This window comes from Macaca mulatta, chromosome 7 (assembly GCF_049350105.2).
Source record: "Macaca mulatta isolate MMU2019108-1 chromosome 7, T2T-MMU8v2.0, whole genome shotgun sequence".
Classification (NCBI taxonomy): domain Eukaryota; kingdom Metazoa; phylum Chordata; class Mammalia; order Primates; family Cercopithecidae; genus Macaca; species Macaca mulatta.
In genome coordinates, this window is record NC_133412.1 from 137214390 (window position 1) to 137226472 (window position 12083).

At 40.9% G+C, this 12083-nt stretch overlaps 1 protein-coding gene across 6 annotated transcripts in view; it reads left to right on the forward strand.

Annotated features, from left to right (window-relative positions):
* SYNE2 (spectrin repeat containing nuclear envelope protein 2) overlaps window positions 1-12083 on the forward strand; it is a 376660-nt gene that overhangs the window by 251135 nt on the left and 113442 nt on the right. For all 6 annotated transcript variants that reach the window (XM_028851601.2, XM_028851602.2, XM_028851605.2 and 3 more), the window contains exons 65-66: window positions 4787-4903; window positions 10670-10900. In XM_028851601.2, coding sequence (XP_028707434.2) covers window positions 4787-4903; window positions 10670-10900 — 348 coding nt within the window. The remainder of the gene's footprint in view (window positions 1-4786; window positions 4904-10669; window positions 10901-12083) is intronic.

Sequence of the window (12083 nt, forward strand, 5' to 3'; positions counted from 1 at the left end):
GTATACATTATTATTAACTACAATTGCCAAGTTATACATAGATTCTCTTGAATTTATTCCTCCTGTTCAACTGAAATTTTGTATCCTTTGACCAACGTTTCCCCAGACCCTCTCTCAGCCCCCACCCTCCACCCCAACAGCCCTGGTAACCACCACCCTATTCTCTGCTTCTATGCAGTCCGTATTTTTAGATTACACATGTAAATGAGATCATCCAGTATTTATCATTCTGTGCCTGGCTTATTTCACTTAACATAATGTCTTTAGGTTTATCCATATTGTCACAAATGATGGAATCTCCTTCATTTTGAAGACTGGATAGTACTCCGTTGTATATATATGCCATGCGTTCTTTCTCCATTCATCAGTTGATGGACACTTAGGTTGCTTCTCTCTCTTGGCTACCGTGAATCTTTGAAAGCTTCTGACATCACCTTTGCACAAACGCAAAGACAGCCTTAGTGAGCCCCTGCTTGGTTCTATTTCTGTTGTGTACTCAGTGATAACAGGAGAGTACTTTTTTTTAAGAAAACTCCATATATGTGAAAATCCAAACTGACCAAACAGATAACTCAAAGGAGCAGCTAAAAGCTTCACTGCACTGTTTTACCCAGCATTTTAATTAACATGCCGCTCTTTGGGGAGTATTGGGTGGAGGGTCTCTCCATAATCTTTTTTGTGTGTGTGGAACAAAGTAGTATGTAAGATAAATTAGATGTGCTAAGTCTTTTTTGCTCCTTATGACATTCTAAATATTTTCCAATCTCTCAAATGCCCTCACTTTAGAAAATCATCGTAAGCCTATGAACCACGTTCTTCCTTTGCTCCCGGAAGATCTCTGCATCCTCGTGATCCATACACCTCTCGCTCCTGCCTCCTGTCCAGGGCTGACCCCCGCCCCACTCTCATGCCAACTCTTTCCCTAATTGTTGGCACCATTCTCTGCCTGTACCAGCCTTGTCAGTCTCTGCCTCTGGCTAGGTTCCTTCCTTCTCTACCTCAGTACTCAGGCTTCCCCTCCCTAACATGTTCTCTTCCTTGTGGCCCCACTACTTCAAACAGAGAGATAGTTCCAGAACCAGCCTGCATCTTCAGTGGCTCCACAGAAGGCTTTGGTCCCTGGGATGCCCTTTCTCCATGCCTGGCTGTAGACTTCATTCCCGTCCACAAAGACCCATCTCAACTTCCCCTGCTCTAAGAAACCTCCTGACATCCTGCAAGGAAAATTGCTGTCTCTTTCCCTGTTTTCCAATAGGATTCTGAACCTCAATTGTGACTTAGCACATTTTTATGAATACATCTGATACAATTTCATGAGTGGAAAGAAGCTTATCATTTATATCCTATACTCAGCTCAGTATGGTACTTTAATGAACTGAATTTCTTGATCCTGCTTCCCATGTTAATTACTACACTTCCTCTTTCATTTGCTACTGAAGTCTTTCCTTGGTGCTCCACTCCCTAGGCCCCTTTTGTAACCTTGTTTCAGCCTCTGGCTGTGCTTAAACTGCCATTGATTTCTGGAGCACCAATTTAGTGCCCTTTTATTAGTCCTAATCCTTGTTGACCTCTCTGGGATTGACCACCTCTTCCTTCTTCAACTGTGGTGTTCCTTTAACTTTCTTAATTCTGTTCTTCCCTCTCCCTTCTACCTTTAGTCCCTCCTCCATCTCCTTTTCTTGCCCCTTTCTCTTTCGTCTGTGATGGTAGGCATTCCCCCAATGTTCTGTCTTCTTCCTTCTCCCTGTTTTCTTTTTTTTTTGAGACAGAGTCTCGATGTGTCGCCCAGGCTGGAGTGCAGTGGTGCGATCTCAGCTCACTGCAACCTCTGCCTCCTGGGTTCAAGCGATTCTCCTGCTTCAGCCACTTGAGCAGCTGGCATTACAGGCACCTGCCACCACGCCTGGCTAATTTTTTTATTTTTGGTAGAGACAGAGTTTTGCCATGTTGGCCAGGCTGGTCTTGAACTCCTGACCTCAGATGATCCACCCGCCTTGGCCTCCCAAAATGCTGGGATTACAGGTGTGAGCCACTGCGCCCAGCCTCTCTGTTTTCTTTCAGGGCAATTTTATTTCCTCTGAGAGCTTTGTGGTCACCTCTATGCCAGTGATCACCAAACTAAATCTCTAGTCTTGGCTTTTCCCTTAAATCTATAAATCTATTCCACATTTCTATCCTCCTGATAGACATTTTTGGGATGGAGTTTCTCCAACTCAAACCCATTTTACCAACTTTCCTTCAAAGCTTCCTCCTCTTACTAATTTCTCAATGTCTGCTGATGGTGCCATTATTTTCTCAGAGATAAACTTTGGAGTTCTATTAGGTGCCTCATTTCTCTCACCTTTCACATCCTGTCAGTGGCCAATGATGTCCATTCACCTCTCCTCCCATTATTTTTGCTATCGTCTTATTTCAAGCAATTCTTATTACTTCCCTGGACTTTTGGAGTAGCCCTCTAATTGGTTTACAATTTCCAATTGTTTTTCCTAATACATCTTATAAAATACTGATGACTTTTCCTAAAACCAATCATGCTAAACCTCAGCTTAAAATTCTTCATGGAGTCTGATTATCTACTGAAGAAAATGCAAACTTATCCTGGCATTCCAGATTTTCCTGATCCCTACCTACCTTTCTGATTTTATCTAATCTCTACCTTTAATTCTTGGTTTATACCTTTCTGATAACAGTCACTGTTTTCAGTAGAAGAAGCTGAAAAGACACTAACATTTTGTTAGGAAATGCTAAATGCCATGTATATGTGACTAAATTGCAAGCGTGGGTGAGATAGTTTTTATTCCCATTTTAAAGGTGAAGTAACTGAGGTTCAGAGAGTTCAGGTTAATTTGTCCGAGATCACGCAACTTGCAGGTAGAGCAATCAAGGTTGGTTGATTATAATATCTACATGCTTTCTCCCACATTGTGTTAATTCTTTGTGTACACGTCATTTTCCCATTGCTTAACTTGAGTTAACCTTAAAAGAAGGCTTGCTGAATCAGAGTATATATCCATTTAAAATGTGACACACATTTTCAAACTGCCTTCTAGAAAGTTTATACCAAGCTAGGCACAGTGTCTCATGCCTGTAATCCTAGCACCTTGGGAGGCTGAGGTGGGTGGACAGCTTGAGCTCAGTACTTCAAGACCAGCCTGGGCAACATAGTGAAACCCTGTCTCTGTAAAAAAATATAAAAATTAGCCAGGCGCAGTGGCGGGTGCCTATAGTCCCAGAGACCGAGGCGGCAGGGTCACTTGAGCCTGGGAGATGAAGGCTGCAGTGAGCTAAGATTGTGCCACTGCACCGCAACCTGGATGACAAAGTGAGGACCTGTCTCAAAAAAAAAAAAAAGAAAAGAAAAGAAAAAAGAAAAAAAGAAAGGCTATACCAATTCTGTTTCTCCTAGGTATACATGGAATTGCATTTCCTGACCCCTAAGCTGATTTTTGATATTGTCAGTCTTAGCCAAACTTAGCCAGTGGTTTAAATTAATTTATGCTCTAAGAATGTTGAATACGTCTTTAGATGCCTATTGGCTTTTGTAACTCTTCTTTTGCGACTTGCTTGTTCCTACCATTTGACTGTTTTTCTATGTAAGGGTTGATGTTTTCCTTATTATTTATAAGAGTAATTAATATATTAAGAATATTGGCCAGGCGCAGTGGCTCATGCCTGTAATCCCAGCACTTTGGGAGGCCGAGGTGGGTGGATCACGAGGTCAGGAGATCGAGACCATCCTGGCTAACATGGTGAAACCCCGTCTCTACTAAAAATACAAAAAATTAGCCGGGTGTGGTGGCGGGACCCTGTAGTCCCAGCTACTCTGGAGGCCGAGGTAGGAGAATGGCGTGAACCCGGGAGGCAGAGCTTGCATAAAGCCGAGATAAAGCCACTGCATTCCAGCCTGGGCGACAGAGCGAGACTCCATCTCAAAAAAAAAAAAGAAAAAAAGAATATTAATACTATGTATAATAGTTATCCCAGTTTGTTATTTCTCTTTAACTTAGATTATGGTATCTTTTGTGGTGCATATTATTTTTTTTTATGTAGTCAATACTAAGATTATTTTCCTTTCTTGTCATGCTTCCCCACACCTAGAATTTTTATGGTATAACTTGGAGAATACAGTGAGAATTTATTATTAGGGGTAATACAAGGATTCTAGTTATATTTTTTATAACTAGAAATTATTGTTAGGAGTAATACAATAATTCTACTTATATTTTTCATCAAATGCCTTCGTAGTTGTTCCTAAATGGAATAAATTCACCTTTTCCCCACTATTTGAAATGTGACCTTTATCATATAATTGTTTGTTTGTTTGTTTGTTTGTTTATTTGTTTCAGTAGAGACAGGATCTTACCATGTTGCTCAGGCTGGTCTCAAACTCCTGAGCACAAGCAGTTCTCCTGCCTTGGCCTTCCAAAGTGCTGGGATTGTAGGTGTGAGACATCACACCTGGCCATGTAATTTAAATTTTCATAAGGACATACTTTTAAAGAATTATTCAACGAGACAAAGCATACTTCTGGAAAAATCTACTTAAGTACCTAATTCTCTAGATTCTTTATATGCTCATTAAGAAGAGAAGTTTGGAGAATGTAAGTCTTTCAAATAAAGACAATCTTGGGGAAGCTGATTTTTTCTCTAAGGAACAAACTTTTTTCTAATTGTACCTGACTTTTTTTGCAAGCAGGTAGTTTGTTAAATGAGCAGGCACAGAAAGAAGAACTCATGTGGCACCAGGGCAGGACCTTTTCTGGAGCTCTGATTCTTTTCTTTACAGGAAGCATATGGGAAAATAAGCACCTGTGATAATTCCATGGCACAGATCCTCACACCAGACTCACTAAACACTGAGCAAGGCCCAGAATGTTCCCTAAGGCCCAACCAAACAGAAGAGGTAAGTCCCGGTTGGTAATAAGTAAGCTGCTCAGATAGCTGGACTAGCACCTAGAGATGACCAGTGTTCTGTGTCCTGCAATACCTTGTACATCAAGCCAAGTGTTCCTTGTGAACTTTAACATATGAAGGTATGTGCTATCAAGCTGTAGAACTGGAAGACTTGTCATCAGATATTTACAAAGAAAACAGACATGGCATAGAGAATTAGACGTTTTTCACTCATTTACCATTTGTGAACATAAAATAGTCTTTCCGTTGATGACTACTTCTTTAATCTGTAGGTAGAACTTATGGGGGCAAAGAAAGGAGAGAAGGTATTGATTAATAGCCTGTTACATAAAAGGCATTTATAGTTATCCGTTTAACCCTCAGACTTTTTAAGGTAGGTTCATCCCTACCGTATGTTTACAAATTAAGAAATCAAAATTCAGGGAATAAAAATATAGCTAGTGGGCCAGGCGTGGTGGCTCAAGCCTGTAATCCCAGCACTTTGGGAGGCCGAGGCGGGCGAATTGCCTGAGGTCAGGAGTTTGAGACCAGCCTGACCAACATGGTGAAACCCCGTCGCTACTAAAAATAAAAAAATTAGCCGGGCGTGGTGGCACGTGCCTGTAATCCCAACTACTCAAGAGGCTGAGGCATGAGAATCGCTTGAACCTGGGAGGAGGAGGTTACAGTGAGCCAAGATTGCGCCACTGTACTCCAGCCTGCCTGGGCGATTGAGCAAGACTCTGTCTTTAAAAAATATATTTATTTATTTATTTACATTTTTTATATATATATATGGCTAGTGAATGGGGGAATAAGGAATCAAACCCAGAATATTCTAATCTGGCTTCCTAATTTGGAATCTTGTACCTCAGTGGTTCTCAAGAACGCCTTACAGCGGGGTGTGGGGGGATGGGTACTATTTCTCAAATTAATTTTGGTGTTTAGCTGGATCTAAAGCTCTGTGGGTCTCACCAAATAGCTCCTGTAAAAGATATTGGCATGTTTTTGCTGTTTTTATTGTTTAATTATTGCATCTCTTCTTTTATACCGGGTTGTATTTATGTTTTTTTCTCCCAATCTTTTGTCTAGTCTTCAAAAATATCTCTTAGTTCTCAAATTGTTACTCCTTTCTCTTCTTTCTTTCCCTCCTCCGTTTCATTCTCTGTCTCTCTTAACAATATATGTCTGGGAAGGTGGACAAATGTGAGAGGTTTACACCCAGTGGCAATGCTAAGAAAGTTGCTGACCTGGTCAGTAGGTTTTTTTTGCTGTTCAGAATTAATCTGGGTTTTGTTTCGTTTTTGAGACATGGTCTCACTCTTCACCCAGGCTGGAGTACAGTGACCACAATCATGGCTCACTGGAGCCTCAACCTCCTGGGCTCGGGTGATCCTCCCACCTTAGCCTTCCAGGTGGCTAGGACCACAGGTACACACCATCACGCCTGGCTAATTTTTGTATTTTTTTCAGACACTCAGTTCTGCCATGTTGCCCAGGCTGGTCTTGAACTCCTGGTCTCAAATCATCTTCCCACCATAATGTTATTTTTGACACCTAATTAAAAATCAGATGTAGCTTCAATGGTGTTTTAGCTACAGTAGCCATTCTGCTTAATATTCTTTCTGCTGGTGTGGATGACCTCTAGGGTCTTTTCCCTGACCATGTGGATACTAGATAATGACAACAATAAAGAGAAGGAGGAAGAAAAAGGAGGATAACAAAATACTTACTGAACATTTAATATGGGCCAGGTACTAGGATTTTACATACACCATCTCTTTTAATCATTAACAACAGCTCTATGAGATAAATATTACTGTTACCCCATTTTACAGATGGAGAAACTGAGGCTCAGAGAAGTAATATGCCCAAGGTCATTTAGCTAGTAAGTGGCAAAGCTAGGATTCAAACCCAGATCTTTCTGACTCTGAGTTTAGAACCTGAGCTTTGAACTATTAGGCTCCAGTGACTCTCTTTTAAACTAATTTATGTATGTGTGTATTTGTATTTTCTTCTTAACTCAGAACTTTTGCTGGGGAGGAATTCTTGGGGCAGGAAAAATAGATGTTACCCTTTACTACAGGAGGAATTTGTGCACTTCTGATTATTCAGGGACTCCTTTACTGGCTCCAAGTTGCATACCTCTTGGTGACTGTCTTCCTGCCTTTTAGTCATTTCTGTCTCATCGGCACAGCATATCACTGAAGAGAGGGAAAGTGGGGACTCTGCAGAGACCAGGCAGCCAATGTCATCAGCCTTCTATCAGCCTCAACAAACCTTTGGTTTCAGGGGTTAAGTGTATGGACCGAATGGTAATTACATAATTTTTAGTAAAATTCTGAGTCATTCTTGACCCATATTACAACCAAGGATAAATATTTAGTACGGAAAAATGTGAAATCAAGCTAGGCATGACCTCAGAGTAAACCACCACCATGGCATTCCAGGGGCATGCTTTGCATTTATTCACGTGCAGTTAGGTACTGTACTTTAGGTACTCAGTTTTACATTTCATAAGCAGTGGGGGAGATATGCAGGTATTTGTAGAATTGACTGAAATATTAAGGAGAAAATGTAAAGGTTTGCTATTTTGGCATGAAATGTGGCAATAGCCAGAAAATCAACATGCATTTTAACTGCAGTTTTTTTTATTTTAACTGATTACTTCACTGATTATTTAGATCAGTGATGTGTTGATGCAGAAATGAAGCAATGTGATTCACCAACTGAAAAGTTAACTTGGATACTAAAAGGTTGGTGAAATTATGTCAAGAATGTGGAATTGTAGATTCCAAAGTGTAGTGAAAGCAGGAATTGCTTTTGATTCTATTTACTAGTTGTGTGACCATACAACTAGGAGTCAGTTTGAATAGCCTCCCTAAGCCCAGTTTCCTCATCTGTACACTAGAAGTAATAATAGGTTTTAGTTTTGAAATAAGGTGGTGGTCTGTGTATCATGCTTAGCCCAGTGCCTGCTTGTGTTAAGAGCCCAATAAAGGCTAGCTATTATTAATTTGCAGTTATGCTTTAGAGATGACATATTTATTTAGTGAGAAATACTTGTAGTAATACTTTTTAGCTCCCCCCTAGAAGGTGTACAATGATAAAACATCCATTTAAATAAGTTTTGCTTTTAGAATTTGGGGCTATCATATAGAGAAGGTGTTTTACAGGGGTGCTACTGTGTAAAAAACCAGGGAACTCTGAATTAAAAGATCACAGAACTGTGTGACCTTGGGTAAGTAACTTGGGTGCTTCTCAGAAGCAACATGGTAAAAAGGGAGGCATGTGGGCTGATTAAACGTTCTGTGCACTTGGGTTTCTTAGACTTTAAAAAGAGGTGAGTGAACTGATCTCTAGTGGGTTCCTTAGGCCACCCTCAGCTCTTGAAGCTCTATGGTTGGAAATATTCTTTTTTTCTTCTCTTCCCCTTTGGATTCTTTTCAGGTTCAAATAACTAGAAAATAAAACCCAGATTAGTCATGCAGCTTCCTTATTTCCTCATTAATTTGGTGAGTTCATGAGAAAGCAGAGAAACTCAATAGTGTCATTTAAAAAAGCGTGTGGAGGGCTGGGTTTGGTGACTAATGTCTGTAATCCCAGCACTTTGAGAGGCCAAGGCTGGAGGATCACCTGAGCCCAGAAGTTAGAGACCCGCTTGGGCAACATGGCAAGACCCCATGTCAAAAAAAAAAAAAAAAAAAAAAAAGGTGTGTGGCATATAACAGGTGCTCAAATAAAATTTTTGAATAAATAATGAAGGCAGGTGGTAAATCTATGATTACAGATTAATTAAAATTAATAGATTGTCTTAGATTAATTAATATTAAAAGATTGTTTTCTCAAGTGGCAGAAAAAGGAAAGGGGATCCCAAAATCTTTGTCTATAGCAATATCTGAAAGCTAGAAGGAAATTAATCAGATGACTAGAAAATGATGTCTGGAAGCAAAATCACACAACTGTTGCTTTAAAAAAAAAAAAATCAGGGCCAGGCACTGTGGCTTATGCCTGTAATCCCAGTACTTTGGGAGGTCTAGGCAGGTGGATCACTTGAGGCCAGGAGTTCAAGACCAGCCTGGCCAACATGACAAAACCCTGCCTCTACTAAAAGTACAAAATTAGCCAGGTATGGTGGCGTGTTCTCGTAATCCCAGTTCCTTGGGAGGCCAAGACAGGAGAATCACTTGAACTTGGGAGGCGGAGGTTGCAGTGAGCCGAGAACATGCCACTGCCCTCCAGCCTAGGTGACGGAGGGAGACTCTGTCTCAAGAAGGGAAAAAAAAAGTCAGGATTAAAAAAGAAAATTAAAACAGGTGAATCCAAGCATAGACCTGACTATATATGAAGTTCAGAAAAAGTACAATGCAAGGAAAAGTTTCCTTGAGAAGGTGATTCTTGAAGAAAATTATAATAATAGATTAATGAAGGCAGGGAAGAAATGGCATTTTGGCAGAAAACAGCAAATGTATGTGAAGATAATAGATGGTGAAAGGTAAAAAGTACAACCCAGAGACACTTGTGCCAGACCAGCTTTCGTAATACTCATCAGTGTGCATGAAAAGGAACAGGATTCTCATGCCCGGCACGTGTTTGTCACCACCTACCAATTTTGTTCACTCTTTTACACTGAAAGTTCTATGTCTAAACAAAATTCCATAAACATTGGGGAATGTGCATTTGAGTTAGGGTATACATTTGCAATCAACTCCCATTCAAAGATCGTCACTTGGCCAGAATTTCATTTTATTAACATGTTAACATGCTAACATATAATGTTATAGAAAACATTATATCTTATCATAATCAATAAAATATTTATTGAGACCAAAAAGTTTATACAGCAAAACACAAATCCTTACTCCTAAAGGAATTTCTCTAGAAGTATCAGTGTTACTCTTTCCATATTCTGGGGAAGGATAGATAATACAGTGGGAGGTAAATACATCTCTGTGTCAAATTGTCTTTTGCCTCCAGGTTGAACATACCTAATATATAATTACTGGAATACTTTCATTTGGTATCTGGGAGAAAATTTTCTATTGAGTTGATAAACAGCCCAGTTATTTCAATGTAAAAAGAACACACCACACTTTCTTTATACTATGAGCATCTAGTCCTTAACTCAGTCATATTTGAGTATGCAGAAGGGGAAAGTATTGTGGGGATTCCCTCTGAGGAATAGGAAAACAGTTACCAGGTTACTCTACTGAAGTTCATTACTTGACTCAAGTTGTTTTTATTAGGGAAAAGTTAAGCTAAAATTTTTATAATCTAACTATTTGAGAAGATGTTAAGTTAAAATTATGTGGTATATTTTATTGTATCCCTGCTGGGATGTAAAGATCGTGTTCTGTTTTGTTTTGTTTTTCTGTTTGAATAGAGTGTGCAGCAATGTAAGCATTGCTTAATCATGTGTCACGTAATGCTAAACACTGGCCAATTCCCTTAAATGTTTCAGACACACACACCCCCTGTCACTCACATTCTCACCTGTCTCCTGGGGCTCACCGGGTAGCGAACTGTGAGCCTGTTCGCGTCCTCTGTGCCCGGGAATACTGTACCTGTGTACTCGCAGATCGGCTGCTTGGAAACCTGTGGCACCAGGTCACGTGATTGTTGCTATGAGTGTGGAGGTGCATTTTTCTTTTCTTTCTTCCTCCTTCTGTCCTGATTTTATTTCTTTTAACTGGGGAAATGTTGCAGGTTCCCAGGTCTTCATAGGCCCAAGTCTGAAAACTTTGGACTCCCTGGCTTATCTTTGGATTTCTTTTAGGGCACCACACCTCCTATCGAGGCTGCCACTCTGGACTCTTCTGACGCGCAAGGAGGTTTGGAGCCCAGGGTGGAGAAAACTAGGCCGGAGCCCGCAGAAGTCCTGCATGCCTGCAAGACCCAGGTGGCCGAGCTGGAGCTGTGGCTGCAACAAGCCAACGTGGCATTTGAGCCGGAAACATTAAACGCAGACATGCAGCAGGTGGTGGAACAGCAGCTGGTAGGGTGCCAGGTAAGACTGAGAAGTCAGAGTTCATGGTTTGCCTCTCCACCAATCATCTGCCAAGATTGGGTGAATTTCTCTTAAAGCGACATTGTTTTTCTTTCTGTTACTCTGACCCTTACATTTATCTTGGCCTCAACTTTTAGTTCTCAGGGTAATTCTTTGAAATGCTTTATGGAAACATCTTATCTGAGGGGACAGTAGTGGGTTAGAGTTCAAAATCTAGAGTCTGATCCAGCTCTGTCACATTAACTGTGAATTTCGGGAAGTGAACTTCTCAGCCTCATTTTCCTTATATAGTAGGTTATCTCATAGGATTTTTGTCAGGATTAAATAAGGTATTTAAAGTAGTGTCATAGGATTTAAATAAGGTATTTAAAGCAGTGTCATAGGATATAAAGTTATCTCATAGGATTTTTGTCAGGATTAAATAAGGTATATAAAGTATATAACAAGTACTCAGTAAATGCTATTATTTTATTGATTTTAATAAGTAATTAGAATATTCATTCATCAGAAATGAAACCAAAAGTTTTGATTTGCAATCTTTGCAGCCATTTTACTAGGAATGCCCTGGGTTTTGCTTGGGAGGGGCAGGGATATAAACTTCCTTGCCGCCAGTCACTCTGAGTAAAGCTTGCCGTCTCAGCCCAAAGGTTGGGGTTTCTAATCCCTCCAGGGAGAGGCTAGAATGATGACATTGCAACAGCATAATCGAGTGTCACAAGAGCAGGGGCATGCGAGCTGCTTGCAAAGACCTGTCTCCCAGCTGCACTTAGGGAACCAGCCTTGTCTCTGCCATATGGGCTTGTCTACCAGGGATGAAGACATCCTCTTGTCTCAGAGTACCCATATCACTAGCCCTGCCACAGGGAGTGTTTTCTGCTGTAGCCTGTTATGTTGTTGTGGGTAGCCTGCCTTTGATCCACGGGTGTGCATTCTCCCCTTCTATGTAAGCCCACAATCTTACAACATCCCCAGACAGACAGGCCAGCCTCCTTCTCTGTGCAGCTCAGCACCTCTGATCTCCAAAGTCAGTTCTTTTTTTTTTTTCAGGGTCTCACCCTGTCGCCCAAGCTGGAGTGCAGTGGAGCAATCATAGCTCATTGCAGCCTCGACTTCCTGGGCTCAGGTGATCCTCCCACCTCAGCCTCCCAGGTAGCGGGGACTACAGCCCTGCACCACCACACCC